We start from the raw sequence: 20,358 nt of genomic DNA, 5'->3' as shown, positions 1-20,358 counted from the left end.
GTGGAAGCTGACGGGGCCTTCTGGAGGAGAGTGAGGGGGAGGGGGGCCTGCAGGCCGAGGGGGGGCGGCGGCGCGGGGCTCTGCGCGCCGGCTGGTTTTGGGGCAGTGATTACATACGTCCTTCTGTCAGGGCGGAGTGTCGCGGGTCTTCCTACCAGCAGCCCAGTGCTTGCACTTCTGAAAGGCCAGTGTGAGAGGTACCATAAGTGGCCAGTGAGGTCGGATCGGGTCCGTCTAGTCTTGTCTCTAGTGGCTAAAGATGCTTGCCGAAGAGCAGATAAAGCATCTGGCATGCTTAGGTATCAAAGTTAACGTCAGGGATTGGACAGCTCGCAGCAGAGGTTATTTGCAACCTCTGGGAGGAAATGACATTATTTTAGAGACGTTTACAGTATTTCAGCACTGGGCGGAAGCATATTCTTTATTGAGAGATGAGCCTACAAAGTCATTGCAGGTACAAGTAGTCCAAAGTACATTTTATTTCTTAAATGATTCAACCATTGCGTTGTAAGGAGATCTGGAGCCTACAGAGTCATACCCAAAAGTCAGGGACTGTGGTTTTATTTTGCTTCATCTGATTTAATTTTTTAATGAAAATAGGGTGTTTGGGATAGGTTTTTTTTTCTCCCAGTTGCTACTCATGCAATTAATATTTAATAGTGTATATGTAACAGGGAAAGACATAGGGACTTGACAATAGCTTTCTGTAATCAGGCCTCTTCACTAATATCTCTGAGTAATTGTGTGTCATCATAAACCATTTGTGTTAGTAAAAAAAAAAGTAAAATGTGATACCAACAATGTTAGTCCGGTCAAATCAATGCTTGCTGTGACTTTGTGCTGAATTACATATCACACCTTGTAGAAATATACATATTTTATAACTCTGATTTAGGATATTCTGAAGGCATTTGCAACCACTTAAGCTTCACTTGCTTGGTTTATGATGGTCCTTAAACCTTACAGGCTTCAGCTGCCTTCTGAGTTTTCATCTCCAGTTCTTTGTTTCCTTTTCCATCAAGTTTCTTCTCTCATGTCCTTTGCAGCGCTGCGTGACTTTGGTTCTGATTTTAAAGTCTAACTAAAGTAGTCATGAAAATAACACGTAACAAAATATTTATTTGGTTTTTTTCTGTATAGTTTTCCTTTCTGTCTTTTGCCTGATCAGTTTATATATAAAGCTTTTAGAACTGTTTCCTATTGTTTATGCAGGAGTCTGGCACTGTGAGGCGTTACCTTAATTGGTTTTTAGATGCTGTCATGAATAACTCAAATAAATAATACAAGTAAGGTCTGGAGTTTGTCATTTCTTGTGTATGAATGTGATTGCTTTTCTTTACTTTTCAGCTTTAAGCTTTTCACTGCTCTCTTACCATGACTGAAGTAAATTTAGTCGTTGTCTGACATTCTCCCCCTCTTTGACGTAAATTTCTTCAAAATAAGCCCCCTTGCATTTCATTTCTTTTAATGACTTCTGTTCATGAACTGTTGTCATGTGTGAGTGAGACATATCTTACAGATGTTTTTGGAAAGTGTTCTGCAGATTAATGGTGTAATATAAATGTATTATGATAGAATCAGGGAAAGCACAACCAGTATCATGTGGTGAAGGTAAAATCTCACAGTGCATGTCCTAGAGGAGTTCTAAATCTCTTCTGCCTTAACAACCTTGCTGTATCTTATGAATTTGTGCAGGAGGGGTCTGTTCATTTACCATGTAGGACAATAATTCAGGTTGATCTTGAACACAGAAGTAAATGTGTTGAGATAATTTTACTTTATTAGGTATTCATTTAGGAAGAAATAAAACTCAAAGATAGGAACAATAGCTATATAAAATATTCAGAATGATTTCTGAAGAAATTTTACAAGGTTTCAGGTCATAAATTTCCACCTCAAGTAGAATTGCAAATAGAGTCTGTAAACGGAGAAAGAATTTATTGTCTGAAATATCAGATTTATTCTTAACGTCTAAAATGTGGAATATGGGAAAGGAAGGGGGAAGGGTTCTTAGCTTTGTCAGGTGAGGGTTAGGTGAGGAACATACTATAACATTTTGGAGTTGTCAGGTCAGCCATTGCTGAATGTGTCTTTAAAAATACCAGACCAGAGTGAATTGTAGATCACTCCCTGCAGGCAACTTCTTATTCTCTAATTTTAGATTCGCTTCTGACGGAAATACTGCCGGATGGTGGAAGAAGTGAGGAGTCTGGGTGTAGCGTTCACCACATATGAAGGTGCCGCGATTAGATCACTGGTCGGCCCGGACCAGGGAAAGAGACAGATAACACACACAGCGTGAGCGCCAACTTCCGCCTTTTATTGTGCAGTCAATTCCTTTTATACTAACAAGGGTAGGCGGGATTACAGACACATCATAAGGCTGCGACTAACCCTCTAACTTTCCGTGACATCGTGAGATCTTTCCAACGCCGAACCCTACATCTGGGTAGCATATCTTGGTCTACCTCTAATCCTTTGTACCTTTGGGAAGCCATTTTGTCAATGTATACTTCAGTTGCAGTTAAAAATGAAGGTGTAATTCTCAATGTTTGACAGTGTTTTAAAAACTTGTGAGGATTATAAACTAAACCAAAAATGCCTCACATACTGAATTTTATAGTTCCATTGTTTTCTAATATTCTGCTAAAAAGCAATATTAATTTCAAATATTTGGTGTCATGATAAGTGCAGGTATAATTGATACATAGATGGGAAGATCCTTAGAATTTCTTACCAGTTGGAAGACTGAGCTCTTTTCTTCCGTTGGTAAGAAAGGGGAAATGTAACATTTAAATAAAAGCCAACTGCAGACAGATGGCTTCAGGAATCTGCCTGGAAGTCTACCTGGTTGATTATGCCAGACTTAAAGATGGGGATCCAAAAAGCATGCAAAAAGAAAATTCCTGTAAACAACGTAAGTCCCACTCCTAAGTTCACAGTACATAAAGGTAATGAGCTCGGGTTTTTTTATTAAAAAGAGTTCTGGTTAGAGAACATGTTAAAACTGTCCTAAAAAGATAAATATTAGAGACTAGCATCACTCTTAATATAGGTGAAAAAGAAACCGTAATGTTCTTAAGTATATCCTTTTTGTTTTCTGGGGAGATACCATATCTGTCTAGCCTTTTACATAACAGTTAGAAAATTGTGGGTGCTCACACTTTAAAGAGATATTTGAATTTTTAATAGTTCTTCTTTTTAAGCTATAATGAATGTTCCAGTGTTGTAATGGAAAAATATGTTCCATTGACATGGTGATAAAGATATTTTTTTTTATTCCTTTCCTAAATATGGTTAGGTATTTTTATTGGCTTTTAATAAGTTTTACACTTTTTTTTTTTAAGTATTTTGTAATTTTAAACTTCTCAGTCACTGGGCCTTTGACCAGCTCTGTGGCATTGTTGGTCCTTTGCGTTATCTGAAAACCTGTTTTGGGTTTCAAGATGTAGGTCATCAGAATGAGTTCTGCACATGTAGATGTAAAGGAATTCTTTGGTCCTCCTTACAAAATTAAGAGCTCGGTTTTCTCCTCCTGTATACTCATGCTACTCACCTTGAGCCTATGTACAGCGGAAGACAAGACTTGTCCTTTGCTTTCTATTTTTTTTGAGAAGTGTTGCCATATCCAGCCTTAGTGGAGCAATGAACATTGCCAGTTCAGATGAAAATTTGCAGTTGAAACTTTGTGCCTGTTTTTGGAGGAATCTGTCACAAAAGAAATGAGATTTTAGTAGTTTTAGCACTGTAGAGAAAGATTTGATCCAAGTTCCCATAGCTTTCAGAAATAGTCCCTAGTAATAGTCATCTTCGGTTTTGTTAGTTCCAGCAAATTAATGTTGTTGTCAGTAGTATAATACTGGAACTGTAAACTTCTTCATGGCATGGTAAATCTTGTATCATTTTAATGTCTCACTGGGATGGTTTTGTGCAACTACCACTCTTACTGTTTTTAAACAGTGAATTTGTATTTACAAAATAAGTTTAATAATGGTAATATTAACTCTAAAAACATGTGTTCTTTTGTATCTTTCTAGTTATTTGTTAAGTTCAGTAATAGCAAAATATTTATTTCTAGGTAACATAGAAGAGAAATGCCTAATAGTGCTTCTCTTTCTCTTACTGGATAAAAATAACTTCAAAGCTGATTTGCAGCGACCATGAATCATCAGTGAAGACATACGGCATTTTCTGGAATATTGAGTGTTCTCATAATGAAGATCTCTCTTCTGCAGCAGATGTATAAGGACATACTGGTAGGCATTCCGCTAGCAAAGGAAAGCCATCATTATATCTCTTTACTTAATCTGTGTGTTGAGCAGTCACCAGGAAGAGATGAATCATGTAATCGGATGCATCTGCCATCTACTAATGGTGGTATGAGGAGCCATCAGGACGCTGATATGTCGAATTTGGTTGTCCCTACAACAGATGATACATCAAATAGCTTTGCAAACGTGAACTCCTCATTCTGTCCACGAGAAGTAATGCTTCTTCAGTTAACCTTGATCAAGATGATGGTTGCTAAAGCAGAGTCCCAGGAAATTGAATTCAGTACAAGACAGAAGTACTGTGAGATCTTTGCCCTTCTTCTGAAGGAGGCAAAAATTGACTCAAAATTGGTAAGGTTTTATAAACTTCTGAAAGATTTTTGTGAGGGGTGGGAGGAGGAACATACCTTAGATATATTTTCTTTCTACATGTCTGCAGATTTGTCTGCTTGGTAGTTATGATCAGCTGTTATCTCACATGGCTTCAAAAAGTTTAGCATCTCTTGTGTATTTCCAGCTGAAGGAAGAGGTGAGTATGGCATAACTTTTCACAGCTTAAAAAAATGACTTAGTGAATATGTGCCTTCAAGTTGTTCCACTTAACTCTAGAGCAAAGATTTTATAGTGTTTCTGTGGCACGAAAGCAGTCACTGTAGAAGTACTTTTAGATTTTACAGTGCTCATAAAGAGGCTCCTTTCATAAGTAGACCCACAGAGCAACATGCTCCTTTCCTCTATCTGTTGCCTGTGTGTCTACTCTACTGTAGCTTTCTGCAAGGCACATCTGCAGTCTACTGATGTTCAGCATACAGACTCTTGTTAGTCTCCACAAAACTCCACACAGTTTTGCTGAAGTATGCTTGGCTCCAGTATCAGGAACAACATGAAGGTTATACAAGATAATACTGTGTGATAGTTCTCCCATAAAGTGTGTCTTAAGGGGCTTTGGGTTGTAAGTGGTGGATATGTAATAAATATATTCCACAGGAGTATTTCAAGTGTGTTAGGAGGGGCATGTAGTATAGAAAGAAAGGAGATCAGATGTGTAGCAGAAGTTTGTAATGCAAGGTGGAATGTCTTTGTATGTAAAAATCTGGAATTCTATGAAACTATTTTAAGGCAAAATGTGTCTAGATGGCAAGAAATATTGTGTTTAAGGTTGCAATACATGTATTTCAAAAAAACAATAATCTAGACTATCAATATTTTTACAGTTACTTGATATGTTAGGTGATGCAGTAGATAAAAATAGGTAATAACCTATTGAAAGTTAATCAAATGCTGTTCTGTATTTTCTTGTTTGAATATTCTAGTTACTTGAGGTTTTTTTTTTACTTGCTATATATTTGGTGAATATATGTTGTAGCCTCCATAGTAGCATCTCTGAACTAGATTTTTCTCGGAAATATATTTGTAAAATTTCTTGCAAAGTTATTTGGGAATTATGATTTCAGATATAGTCTGTCTACAGTATTATCTGATTTTGGGGATGTCACATAACATTAGGAGGTTTGTTTTTCCCTTTCTGGAAAATACAGGTCATTTCTATTGCATGCATATGTGACTTCATGTTTGTAAATACTATATACTTAAAGGCACTGGACAGATATATAGTTTCTACCTGTGTTTTGTCTATGCCTACATTTGAATCTTTTTAATGTACAATTTTCAATCATTGTATTATGATTTAATTTAATGTGCATAGCAATTGTAAAGCATACATGATTGTTTTTTGAACAAATTTTCTTAGAACGCATTAAATGTCACCTGGCTCACCTTTAGTTTGAAGACTCTTTCAGGATTCCCTGTGAATACCCAGGTAGCAGAATGTCTGTGGACTCTTACAACTATTATCAAGGACATGCTGAAAGATGAAGTTTTAACCAAAGCAGGTACTGTAGCAATTTTATGAAGTTCTCAATACACGAGTGCCCACTAGGGGGAGGAATGTTCCTTTTAATCTCATCTGGAGCAGCTTGTCTAAAGAACACCTATTTTCTTTGTTATAAAGAGAGTGACAAAGTACTCTTAAAAATGTAGTGGTTTAAGCATGCTTAAAAACTGAGAATAGTCACAATCATCTGTTTTCTGCTTCTTTGACGATTTAGCTGTGTTACACTACAACTCCTTAATGTTCTTCTTGTTGCTCTAGGTATTTTGAAGAAGTTGTTGGCTCCTCTTGATGCTGTGCTTGAAGGATTTTATAATTCCATTCTGTTCCATCATTTTGACAGTCACCACTACACTTCACCTTATTCTGAAGCTGCAAACAATTTGATCAGTTTTATAGATCTGCTTGAAGCACTTTTGGCTTCCAGAATTGAATTAGAACTACCGCTCAGATGCCAGAGAGTATTGTTTTTGAAAGTTTCTTACATCCTGACACTCATTAGCTCATCAATTCACTATTTAATCAAGAAGAAGTTAATTATGCTCCTTAAAAAATGTGTCCTTTACAAGTCTAGAGAAGATGCTAAAAGTGGATCACTGTTCTTACAAAACCCATCTTTATATGAGGATATGCTTGCCCTGAGTAATGCTGTTCTGCAGGTTGTGAATTTGGCTTGGCTTAATCAGATCCCACTCAGTGAAAAGGCCAGCTACTTTGGAGGCAGTGAGACTGTTCCTGGAGATGGTACTCAAGGTGGTAGTGACCAAACTGTTCTCAGAGCCTTAAGTCTGGTTGTGCTTAAAGCACTGGAATTCAAGTTTCAGAACTCTGCTACAGAAGCTGAAATCAAAGGTAATAATCTTTTTTTAGTTTTGTTTGCTGAGCAAGAGTTTTAGAACTTTCAGGTTTTGTAGTCACAGCTCATTAAGATTGTAAATAGAATTCAGCTGAATTAGTGGTGGTGGGAGGGAAGAAAGAGAATACTGTCCCAGGAAACTTGCTATCACTGTTTCCTGCCTAATTAGTTGTCTCGTTGTATTTTATCCTATCCTCAGCCCTGTGATATGGGGGGCTTGAAACAGCTGCATTTGGGATTGAGAACTCTTCCTGTTAAGAACACGTGTTAATATTTGAAATAGTTGAGCTGGCTTGGGAACACCAGGCTCTTCTCCAGTTGGAAAAGAAGAGGGCCTATAGCACAAGCATCTACTCTGTTGAGGGTGGGGAACTGAAAGGAACTGCAGGTAATGCTTTCCTGTTTTCTAATGTGGAGGTAGATCTTTTGGTTGAAGGTACTAGGCATCACTGTCAGACAGATAATGTAATAGGGCAAAACCAGCAGTGGTAGAAAAGGTGAAAATAATGAAGCTATAAAGTAAGAGACAGGAAAATTATGGGACTTGGCAGAGTATAGTAGTTGTGTTTTTCACCCTGACTTATAGGTCTATCCTTTGAATTAGTAGGTGTGAGGCATACATGTAATACCTGCTTACTTGACTACGTTTGTTCCACTGAACAGATTAATTAGATTAGCAGAAGAGCAGATCTGGTTGTTGTGCTAGGGCTATGCCACAAGGCAGGCAGTGGGATGGCAAGGGAATGCTGTAAAACTTGTGTTCCTGATGGGAGAGGATGCATTGCTGTGTCAAGCTGGTAGCTAGTTAGTAGTCTTCTCCCATGCTATAATGAAGTGGTGGGGTGAGGCTTTTTGCCTGAGACACACTCCTGGAATCCCATCTTCCCACTTGCCTTTTTACCTCTGAGAGGCACATGATGCACATCTTCTGATGCTAAGCTGTGTGAATGTGGATGTGCGAATCCTAAGATCAAAGCAGCTTGCTGTCCCTGGATTACAGGCTTCACAGCAAAAATGGAAAGGCAGTTCTGAGCAGTGTTTCTATTCAAATACAAGCGAGAATGGGTGTTCCTTATTGTCAGCCAATTGGTGATGTGGCAAAAAAAGTAAAAAATAATTTTTACTTTAAACAAGGATGAAATTTTATAGCATTTTAAATCTATTGAGGGATTTTAACACAAGTTCTAGATGTAAATACTGTTTTACTTTTTATATTTCTACCTTACGTAGCAAGCATAAAATCAACTTTTAATTCATCTGACTGTGCAAAAGAGCTACAGACTTATGTAAAACAGTTTCTGACACTTTTTCCAGGTTTTGGAAGATGTTATATTTGTGATGCCAGTTGCATTCTTAGAGTTTTTTTTAAGTATTATAGAGAATATTTTACTTATGATCCACTGTCTGAAAAATGTACAGAGACTGAGATTGTGTAAGAACAAGTGAACAGAAGAAATGTAGGTTAAATCTGTTTTGGTTGTCTCTATGAAAATTCTTTCTCAAAGAAAAAATTCTCCTTTCTTTCCCAGATTCATGACAAAAAACCGAGTTCTTTAATTAGATTCAAATACAGATCCAACTGTCAAGAGGAATTGCAAGTTGAAAGGAATGGTGCTTCTATTTTAGTGACATTAAATTAAGTGGTTAAAACAAGCACCAAAATGCTTTAATATGCTAACTTCCTTGCCGGGAAACTGGTTGATCTTATCTTTTTTTATTAACATGAATTACAGCGGCTTAACTTTAATTCATTTCAATTTTGAGAGTAATTTCCAGATAGCTTTGATTTATAGGTAAGAATTTCAGTCCAAATAGTAACTATTAATAACAAAGACAATTTGCTGTTCCTATTATTTGCTAAGAGGAAAAGCAAATCTTAAAGTCAAATATTAAGGAAAACCACATAATGATGTGGTAAGTAAAATTGATTCCCATGTTGCAGGAGATTTTTCAAAAGCAGTAGTCATTGTTTATATAAATGATGCAACTGTGCTTTTCAAGCCATAGTGTACTTCCAGCAGCATTAGAGTTCTTACTTAAGGAGTACCTTTGGGGTAAAGATATATGTAACTATATTTTTCTCTGTTTTCTGAACATTGAATGTATGCCTTGTTACATAAAAAACTGGTACCTAGTACCATACTGTGTAATACATACTACATAGTACATGTACATGGTACATACTATAGTATGTAATAGTATTGAAGAGGTAAGTTTCTTGACTTAAGGGAAAGAGTTTGTCATATGAATACAAAGTTATTTTTATGAATAAGCTACTGAACTAAAATGTCAGTGCAGTGTTTAGAGGGAGGGGAAAAACAAAGATTTGCAGGAAAAATACTGCTTACATTAATCATTCCAGCAAGGATTTTTAGACTGTGTCATGAATGTACCTTTATCCTGTATGTACTTGAAAACCTACATCATCCATGCAGAATTTATTTTATAAAGAATATGGCTATACTACAAGTATACTACTAGTATACTTCATACTGTAGAAATGATAATTTATTCCCATCATCTTTAGATCACTGCAGTTAATTTCTACAGTGAATCACACTGGGGAGGGTTTGCTTCAGTCTTATCAAAGTGCTCATACATCTGTGGCATTGACTTCATTATAATTCACCTTTCTTTAGTTTGTGATGTACTGATGAAGCTACCTAATTGGGGAGCTAAAGGAAAGTATAAATCCCAGCTGTGTGAGTATAGTCACATTTTTGTAGGTTTCCTGATACATGCAAATATTTGGAGGTGTAATCTTGTTCATTAGTCTGCAAGCTTAGGTGTGAAAGGATTCACCCTGTTGTACCCAAACCTTTCTAGGTCACCTCTGATTATTCTTCCTTGAACTCTGAGGAGATGAAGAATGCTGTTTAGATGAATAAATTGTGTCCTTAAGCTTTATCTGTCAGGGGGTTGGGGGTGCGGTACCTAATGAGTAAATTAATTTTCTGCAGGTTACTTATAATTGTTAACATTGGCATCTAAACATTAGTATGTTTAGAGTTTATAATAGAGTAGCCATTTACGTTGAAATTAAGGTAAGATAACTGCTTATGTTTTTTTGCAAAATATTTCTTGATTTCTTTGGTACCAAGAAGCAAGAACTAATCTATAAAATTTGATGCTGTGTTACATCAGTTGAGCTAAGGAATGATAAATGCGTTCATGAACTGTTACACACTGTTAATTTAAAAAATAAAAAGTGTATGATGTTTAGTAACAAAAAACGTATAACAAAATTCATGGTTACTTCTTTTTTTCAGGAGACTTTCAGAGTTCCATGTCCCAGCTGTTGTTATTCTGGAGGAGTCATCTGAAGGCTTCCCTACAGTTTCACCCAGTTGTACATCACTGTGAATGGGTCTCCTTGATTTTCATAGAGCAAGATGATGATATGTGGGAAGCTGCTAAAGCTTTATTACTCATCTATTTAAAATTTGATAGGTTAGTGTACATTTTATTTGACAGAGCTATGAAGAATTGTAATTTAGTGAAGTTATTGTGATATACATAACATTTCCATTGATTACTTTGGCATAAAGAAAAAATATTTTTATAACAAAACCAAGAAACAAACCTCAGGACAATGTAGTAATATGTGGTGTAAGAGCAGTGAACTTTGCTGATAATTTGATTAAGTGTTTTTTGGACTGAAATGAGGGAGTTGTGCAACAGCTCCTATTAAGTATTATCATATCCTGTAACTCAGAATAATTGACTTCACTATTTAAAGTAGTGGTTAGACACAGATAAAAAGCAAGACTGTTTTCTTTCAACACCGAGAGTTTGGCAAGAATGGGATATTATAATTAAACTTCATGAATTCAGGGACTTGCAGCAAAGTAGCCCTCCTAAGGATTGGACCATGTTAATTCTAGCTAGTTGATAAAAACTGTGATTGCTAACAACTGAAATGTGTTCTTCATTAATTTGTCCTGGACATCCACTGCTTCATTGTTGTTTAAATTACCATACAAGATATTCTAATTTATAAAAGCTCCCTCAAGCTTTCAATGTGAAGATATTGCAAGTAGTATCTTAGATATACACAATTCTTCTTAGACACCTAAATACAAGTAGGCCGCTCTTTTCCAATGTGCTTAGCATCCTGAAAGTTAATCTATGTTCAGGTTTACAAAAATATTAAAATAACAATTCCTGTATTGTAAGTAACTTTGTTTATTCCAGAATGTTTCCTAAGGAGGAGTGCTGTTTAAGAAGGCCTGCTTTAAGTGCTTTGACTTCCTACACTGTCCAGTCTCCTAGCCCCACCTGCCTTCGTTCTTTCTCATTCTAATGTAAAAACTTCTTTTTTGGTTTTTATTTTTTGACAAAATCAAAACAGAGCAGGAATGCCATTTTCTGGACATACCTGTTTTTTTAAAAAAAACCCTGTAAACTTCCTTTGAATTTAATCCATTTTATGACTTACTTTTCAGGTTACGGCATGATGCTGCTGATAACTTAAGCCAAAAAGAAGAGGAAACCTGGAACTTCCTTACACATGCAAGTGCATATAATCCTCACTGTATCTTTTTATTTTTTCTAGAAAAAATCGCATTTGATTCCACAGTACTTCTAGATTTTCTGATTTCATCAGAAACTTGCTTTCTGGAGTACTTGGTAAGGTACTTAAAGCTTCTGAGCAAAGACTGGCATCAGTTTGTAGATGTCTGTAACGGTTTTGATACCAAGGATGGCACTTTTCAATCAATTTCTTCTGTCAAGCAAGAAAAACAAAGCTGTATGACTGTTGAGAGTTTGCAAAATGCTTGTTGTGAACCAGAACCACAGACTCTTGTAGCTTTGGCTGCTTCTCACAGCTACTTAGTGTTTACAACAGAGCAAGGTGATAATGAAGTTGTTGAGTCTAACCAGTCTAACTCATTGATATGCACTGATAGTACATCTCTGCTGGGTTCTCTTCAAAGCCTTGTTAATTATGACAGCTCAGAAGACTCCGAATTAGAATCAGATGGAAAAGAGTGCTTGGTAGACACAAAGCAGGTGCCTTTAAATAATGAGGGTAAGGTGATGATAAGGGAAACTGTTTGCAGCTACACAGATGATAAACAGAATACGCTCAAGTGTGAAGTGTTGCCTCTGAAACAAAAGGGATCTAATACCTTACCCTGTTTGACTTGTACAGCGTCTCTGGATAACGTCATTCCCCTAAGGACAATGCTTTACACATCAACAAAATGTCTGGAAGAACTGCAAAAAGCTATTTCTAGGTTGCAGAGAAGAAATCTTTTCCCATATAATCCATCTGCATTGTTGAAGCTACTGAGCCACGTTGAGAAGATCAGTAAGAACGTGAATCCACAATAATCCAAAGAAGTGTTCTGGTGATTTTTTTTTTTTTTTTGTTAACTAGTCCACTAGGGAATGTTTCCATAAGATTAATGACTTCTAAAGCTCATGCCTCTTGCACCTGTCAGCTTATTTAACTTGCAACAGGATAAACGTGTTTTTGGTTGACACCTTAAAAATCTGCAATTGAATTCAGTGATATGAACCATTACCTTAGGGTCCTAAGCTTATTCATGGTATGTATGTCAGTGTATGGTATATAAGGATTAATTGTTAGGTATTCAAAATTTGATAATAAATGACTAATGTGAAAGCATATCAACAATATATAATACTTAAAGTATTGTCAATTATACTTAATGTCACTCTATATATGAAGTCATTGCCAGATTGGTAGTGATTTATGGAGAGCAGTGCAGCGTTAATGCAATGCTTGACTGCTCAGAGGTTGAGCTAAATAAAATATTTTAGTTGGGGACAGTTTTGGTGTTTATACTCTGTGTTCTGCCATCGGTGCTTTGCTCTAAGTGGATATTCAGATGTGCTGCCACAATCACAATAATCCGTGCCACGCTTTTCTTTGCTGAAGTGCTTAATTGACGTCTAGGATGTACTTTTTTTAGCTTTTACTGTTTACCTGATTTAATCAGCAGTATTAACATTTCACTGAAAATTGAATTTAGTTTTTCGCAGTATTTTATGGTATATTCTTTCAATTAAAGGGAAAGGTATATATGAGACTGATGCGTATATTGCTTATTTATAGAAGATTTTAGTGGAGCGTTATATCTAAAATCAAGCTTAGGTAATGCAGAAGTGAAATTTCAACAGAATTCCTTGCATCCATTATGTATTTTATAAATACTTAATAAATTTGTTAAATCAGAAACAGATAAGTAGAAATAAGTGTCTGCAGTGCAGTGAGATGGATAGTGAATTCTTACTAGAGAAAGTTATTTCAGAACAGGATCCAAACCAGTGTGTGCATTTAGCAGGAAGCCACCTAATGTTGGTACACTTAACGTGCAGCTTGTAATGATCTTACAAGTGTTAGGCAATGGGAAAGTACTGACGACGGGGACTACTGTAGAAATCTCAGACCTCATCAGAACTGTAAGAAGCAGTTTTCCTGTTAGGATCATCTCTTGAAGGTAAGTGCTCTATTCTGATTGAGAGCCAAGTAAGTTCTATCTTCCTTTTAAATAGCTACTTAGTGTTAAAATACATACTGAGTTAAGACAAACAGTCTCTGGAGCAGGTGGCTGACCCCCAATCTCTGTGACTGTCTTCTAGATCAGTCTTGAGCTCTGAACTGGTCAATTGACACTATTGGGAGGGGAAGAAACCTAGGTTAAGCTTATGGGATAATTTAGCTGGAAATTACAGTGCTCTCCAGAGACACTTGCATGGTATGAATTCTCAGACAGGAAGGTTTGAACCTCAGTCTTATTCTTTCAGGATGACAGCTGTAATCACTTGGCAGTTATATAGGAAAGAGTGATCCCCTTCACTGGCATGTAGGAGATCTGAATAGTCTGTGTGTTTGTTGTGCTTTGGTTTCTTCCTGAGAACTTTTGTGTGTAGAAGTGGGTGAGAATGTCAATGAATGGAAACTTTTCCATTCATGCTTATAGTTATTTTAGTTAAAAACTAACCTCTGAGTTGTCCAGGGCAGAATAATGCTGGTTTCTCTTTACTGTTTGAATTTGGTTATGCTCTAGATGCTGAGTTGCTCATTTCTGTCAGGACTGAAATGTCTCTGGGCATGTTCAAAGATGCAACTCTAGACAACTTGGGAACTTTTCGGTTCAAACAAAGGAAGTGCCTTTGGCAAGGCAGTTGAGCAAGAGTTTCTCAATATCGCAATTTTAAAGTTAGGTAGGTACTTACATTTCAGTGAAATCCTTTCCACTATCCTCACTCTTAATCTACCCTTTGCTGACTAGTTTATTTTAACTGAGTAACTTCATTGTTTTCACTGAACATAGTATTGTTCAGCATTTCTTAGTCTATACTTTGCGAGTTGGAAGTATCTAAATTACAACAGTACTTCTCAGACACTGATAAGCAGTGTGGGATAGGTAGAATGGAGAGATAATTTCAGTTTTGTTGAGTGCTAGTCGTCTTCTTTGACAGTGATAACAACTGTAAAAACTTTCTTGAAGTAAAAGTTTAGAAATCTCAGAACAGTGTGTTGCATTTAGCAAGAAGTGTAGGAGCCATAACTTTTGATTTTTTAATACAGCAAATCCAATTGCAATCCAACTGTATTTAATTCTTACAGGCATGAAGTTGATTGTGTGCCCAGTTGGTTATTAGTAGTGATCATTCCCACATGTTTCACTTCTCAGAAAGCCATTGTTTTAATTCTCAGAATGTTTTAGTGGTAAAAATGGGTAAATGTGGTTTGTATCTGGCAACTAGATACCTTAATGTGTTGATATTTTACCATTTATGAACTGTAGGACCCGAGACAGTAAAACTGATGTGAGTCAACTTTTTTTTTATTGCATGCAAAATGAGTGTGAGGAATGAAGGTAGCTAGTGGTTCTATGGCTATATTCAAAAAGTCTAGCACAAAGAAAACACCTTGCAAATGAACTTGTATTTTAATCCATTGCTGAGTATATAAGTTGGGGTTGCTGGGGTTGGTTTGTTTTGGGGTTGTTTTGTTTGGTTTTTTTGCTTCAGTTTTTACTATCTAAAATTTTTAGGCAGAGCTGTTATTTCATTTGCTAGAGAAAATTAGCTCAGCTGCAGACCCTATTACCAATGTTAAATTAGAACTTAGGAAGTAGATCAGTTATTACTAAGAGGTTGATGTGCCTCACCTTTGGATATTGATATCTAACAACTTTTCTTGTATTATTTCAAAGCAAGACACAGAAAAAACCAGGTGACTTGTCTGGAGAATAGTTTTCTGTCAGAGCACTTATCCTGAAATGTCCACAGTCTCCATCTATGTCTGTGCAGTTGTTTTGAGGAGTTTTACCTTCAATATCAACAGAATAAATTATGCTTTAATGAGGTAAGCAGTTAGCACTAGAAATTGCTTACAGGATGTGCTTTTTAAAAAGAATAGTTTTGAACTTTAATATTTGTAGAGCTTGATTGCAATTACAGCTGAATCCAGGTGGTTCCATGCTTGTGGTTCTTCAAACTGGATTTCCTCCAATATTTTTATGACTGCTTTCCACTCGAGTTTTAAGACTTGTAATACGAGTTTTAATCCTGTAATACAAGAATAAAAGTCAACCCTGAGAATTTCTATACTTATGATACTCTTGTAAAGCTGGGAATAAGGAACCTTGGTTGTTCCCTGGTTTATCACTGCAGGATAAGCATCATTTGTAGTTTTTCCAAAGTCAGTCTGAGATGGTGTCTGATGTCAGTATCAAGTATTTATTACAGTGTTTCAGTGTCAGTAGGAGTGAAAATACTGTGGTCATTACAGTTTTACTTCTGTGTATTTTCCCTTGAAGAGTTGTCCAAATGAATTTGTAAAATCTTGTTGTATTTTGTACAACTCTTATAGGCTACCTGGTTCACTCTGAAATCCTGTTAGAAGCCAATTGTATGTGTCAGAATGGATGATAGGCAGTCTTTTGGTTGTTAGGTCGACAGCAGGCATGGACATGGACTTGGTTGAGAAACATCTCAGGTATTTAAGCTTTTCCACGTCATTGTCTTTTTAAATGAGTTTACTGCTGATAACTGTCAGAGACACTCTTTAATAGACAAGCTGGCTTGGTTTTCATACAGCAAGGAAGGAAGGAATACAACAATATATTTTGTGGTAAAAAGCTTGCATGGAGAATTGCAATATCCTTAAGTTATTTCTGGTTCCTACTTACCTCTGCTGCAAAACATGGGTTTTGTCAGTCAGTGGTGTCTTTTCAGGGGGAAGATTTGAAAAAAATGTGAAATGCTCGAAAAAGTAGCACGCTCAACCTCAAAAGTAAATGCACTGCTGAATATTGGCTTCCTTAAAAGGTTGTAGGGGAGTTTTGTATGTACATATCCTGAAACTATGTTAGGAGTTCTAGCTGCTAATCGTAGTTGTCCAAGAATCTGCCTCATTTCGTCCTGGTGCTAGAGAGTTGAAACCTGAAAGATGTTCTGTGGAGCGTCAAAGAGCTTCCAAATGTCCATAGCTACTTTGAAGGAAGTAATAGCTGCATAAGAAACAACGGATAAGATTTTGAAGCCTATTTGGCAAAACAGCATGCACTGATTAAGTAAAAAAGATTTGTCAAATTACAAAATCCAGTGTGCTTATTTCCACATTCACAATGTTCATCCTTCGCTTGCTAGCTTTATCTTCAAATGTAATCTTTTGGAGTTTGTCAGCTCTTAAAATAATTTTGTTACTACAGACCTTTTATAGCTATTTCATGTAGGGATTTAACTGAAACAAAAAAGCTAATGCTTTCTGAAAACTTATCTAAAGTACTTGGCTTCCTTGATAGTATTTACATTCTTCAAGAAAATCAGGTATGAAATGGTGTTCTCTTTCTGCTGACACCACTACAGCTGCTGTGAGAATTAGGCAAAGATCCATTATGCAGCAAATGTAAAACTCAACCATGAGTTTTGGGTTTGTGGTTTTTTTTAATTGTTTATCTCCTCAAGGGAGTATCTAGTACTTGATCATTTTCAACAGAATATTGGTCCCTCTGAAGGAGTGCTGCTTCACCTAAGCTAAAAATACTGACCAGTATGATGCCAGTGTTTTCTGTAATTTTCAATTATGAGCTGATGCAGAGGGGGAAATTGCTGGGTGTGAAGCATCAAAGGGATTGCCTTTCAGTTTCACCAAGCACATGCTCATATTTTGCACTTGTGTTCTCTGTGGATGGATAAAGATTGATGCTCTAATAGTCTTCTAGTAATGTAATCAAACAACATTTGCAGCGTTGTCTTATGTGCAAGTGTTACAAATTGTTGAGGTTTATTTTCATACAGCTGTTAAACCAGTGCTTCCAGCTCCAAGGATCAACAAGACATCTTTTTAATCCTATGTTATTTGGACTGTTGGAAACGAATTAAAAAACTCTCTGAAAGAATTGGTTGGACTAATTGTTAAATGTCTAGTGTTGCAGCCAGAAGATTTTGTGTATTAGTCTCCTGCATCTTAAGATGGGAATAGCACATTGGGAGTATTATTTGAGTGAATTAGCAGTGCTGTGTTTGGAGTGGAAAGGGTGAACAATAGAAGTCAATCCTTAGATGCAGTTGTTCTTGCTAAGATTTTGTGAGTAGCATGCACGTTTTAACACACTGCTCGCTATAAACATGAGCAACCAGTTACTCTTCTTGCTAAATTTACCTTTTCAAACATATTAGAACATATGTAGTGAAAGTACCTTATATAGATATGCGGTTATACTTGAATTGCTCCAGTGTTTCTGGTTATTAGAAAGGTGAATTTGACAAGTATGGACAGGTTGATGCTAAATCAAGGGGAAAAAAAAAAATCTCACCAAGGATAATTTAAAGACAAAACAGACTAGGATTTTGCATCAAGAATGCTGACCAAACTGTAACCAGATGAATTCTTCATTAAATCACACATACACCTCTGTGCTGTGCCTCTGGATATGAGAGTGTTCTTAATTGCTGTCCTGGAAGCTTATTGGTACGCTGTATATTCAGTATTTAAATGAAATACAGCCAAGAGTTTGTAACAGCTTGAAAGAGAGATCATAACTGTGGTATTTATATCCCTCAATTGTTAAGTGTGCAAGAGAAATTGGTTAGAAAGCAGTCCCCAGGGAATGTCAATGTCTTTTCCTGGAGCCTTTTTCCTAAGGCATATTTGAAGCCTATCAATAATCCTGTTCTCTGCATTTTAGTGAAGTGATGGTGGCTTGGGTCAGCAGTAGAGTGTGTTAGTGTTCCTTCACTTCCCTCCACTGTCTTTATCTTTCCAGTATTACCACTGACATCCTCTTTTTATCCAATTGTCATCTTCCTTCTTGTTATTAAGGGCCAGATTCTCAAAGTATTGAGTTTTCCATTTCTTATTAAAATTCACAGGAACCAAGTTCTGAAACAATAATTTTAAAAGATTTAAGCATTTTGAAGATTTCAGCCTATGTGTTCAAATTGTGTGTATTCCTGATTTAGTCCTGCAGAGGTATTCATGTATGATAACTATTTATTACCTTAATGCTTGCTCTGTTCAAAATCAGGTATCTAGTCTTCAGTTATGACAGATGGCATTATTAATTAGTAATGAATCTCTCCTTACTTAAAAACCCTGTATGGATTATCGATCAGGTCATACTTCGAAGACCAAGAAAGGTCTTGAGAAGAAAGCTTTTTGAGAGATTTTAAGTGGACTTCTTCATCCCTTTTATGTAGGGGAAGGTTGGTATATTAGGAGAAGATATGAATTCATGTGAAGAAGAGGAGCTTAGCTTTTAAATGACAGATGGCAAGATTATGAGTTACGATATTGATGTCCTTGAATGTGGGACTTGGAATGATTCATTTTCAGATATTTATTGATTCTTGAGGAGCACAAAGTATAGGAATATCAAGGTTTTTTTATCTTGATCTTGAAGGAATGCCAGATAGCAAGCAGATGGGTTTCACTGGTGGTGAAAAGAGAATTGAGTCCAAATTATTACTATTTGATCAAATTGATCAAATTTATTCCTACTTTTTCTCTGTGTATGGATGTGACTGAGATCTGATTACCTGTCTGCCATTGAAAAGATAATCAGTTAGCAAAAATTACTAGGTACTAATAGGCAATATGTTTAGAACATTTATCTGTTGGTTCCCCAGACAAATTTTAATTTTTTTTTAATAAAGGAAAATAAAAGAAACCCTTTTGTTTGGAGATTTGTTGGTGTTTTTTTCTCTTCTTCCCCCTGCAGGTGCCATCATACACAACAGCTCTGATTCTAGAGGTTTTAAGATTTAATACAGTCTCAAAGATTTGCTAAGAGGGTTTTCTTTACTGAGAAAGTTAACTAATACTATAATCTTTCTTATGTAACTGCTTAGAAGCTCAGGTGAAAGCTCACATCCACTGTGTGGATTCACTGTAATTTAATATATGTGTTTAACTGGCTGGAAAACAGGAAGAAGTTAATTTTGTGATTTTTTTTTTTTTTCTTGTTTTGTTCTAATATTGTTTTTCACTGAAAACTTATACGTAATTTCCAGTGATATGTCAAATAATTATTTGGGTCAAATATGTGCCTCTTATCTGGTTATATTCAATTGTTGTATGATGGAGTAGGTGTTATGCTACAAGTAAGGAGTAGTAACACCTAGGGTGGTGGGTTTTTTTTTTTCCTCAGTGAGCCCTACAGACTAAGGTGGTGGTGGCTTTTTATTTTTGTTTGGTTTTCTTTTTTGCAGCATTCAAATTTAAGATACCTGAAGGATAAGTACTGTGAAAGTGCAGCAATAATTGAAAGGTCAGTGGGCAGCTTTGATCGAGAGAGTATGGTTAGCTTGTTATTTACCATGCAATATTTTTAATCGTGTGATAGTCCTATGTAGGCGTTGAGTGCTACCTAACAAATGCTCCTCAAGAAGTATGTAAAAACATTTTTTTTTCCATTTTATTATTTGTAGCAGCTCCACATTTGCTCCAGTCAAACAAATGTGTTTTTTGCAATGTAGTGTAATAGTGAAGAAATCGTGGATTGAGGCATAAGAAAGGTGTTTCTGCCAATTACCTATTACATTACTGGCACAGTATTAGCCAAGTGAATCAGCTTGCTCTAGGCTTTGCTAATTGGCAAAGTGTTCCTAAATGTTCTGCTTGGTTCATGCTAGTGGTTCAGATGTGGGAAAGCACGGAGATAATTTAAGCAACAGCAAAGCCATAATACTACCTTTCTGAAATAATCCTTCATGTTTAATATTTCTCTGGTGCATCAGTTTATTGAGTACTGCTCCCACTTTTATGGAAGGACTGAAGACTTGCAATAGCTGCAAAATATAATGCCTCAAAAAGAAAAAAAAAAAAGCTATATGAACAAAACCAAACTTTTCTC

The 20,358-nt window shown here is 36.3% G+C and overlaps 1 protein-coding gene across 5 annotated transcripts; it reads left to right on the top strand.

The window, feature by feature from the left end:
- Positions 1-188: 188 nt before the first annotated feature.
- LINS (lines homolog (Drosophila)) lies at positions 189-19,250 on the top strand. Of its 5 annotated transcripts, XM_010572046.1 has the most exons (8): positions 2,170-2,213; positions 4,079-4,622; positions 4,711-4,800; positions 6,022-6,163; positions 6,424-7,014; positions 10,288-10,468; positions 11,464-11,647; positions 12,174-12,290. In XM_010572046.1, exons 2-8 carry the CDS (start codon positions 4,215-4,217, stop codon positions 12,198-12,200), a joined length of 1,623 nt encoding a protein of 540 aa, XP_010570348.1. In that variant the 5' UTR covers positions 2,170-2,213; positions 4,079-4,214; the 3' UTR covers positions 12,201-12,290. The 5 variants fall into 5 exon arrangements, with proteins under 5 accessions (XP_010570345.1, XP_010570348.1, XP_010570343.1 ...); XM_010572043.1 differs by lacking the exon at positions 2,170-2,213 and adding an exon at positions 189-454 and having other exon boundaries at positions 11,464-19,250; XM_010572041.1 differs by having other exon boundaries at positions 11,464-19,250.
- The last annotated feature ends 1,108 nt before the right edge of the window (positions 19,251-20,358 follow it).

The sequence above is a fragment of the Haliaeetus leucocephalus genome, unplaced genomic scaffold (genome assembly GCF_000737465.1).
Source record: "Haliaeetus leucocephalus isolate CR32 unplaced genomic scaffold, Haliaeetus_leucocephalus-4.0 Scaffold339, whole genome shotgun sequence".
Classification (NCBI taxonomy): domain Eukaryota; kingdom Metazoa; phylum Chordata; class Aves; order Accipitriformes; family Accipitridae; genus Haliaeetus; species Haliaeetus leucocephalus.
This window is presented reverse-complemented; position numbering and strand designations above follow the sequence as displayed.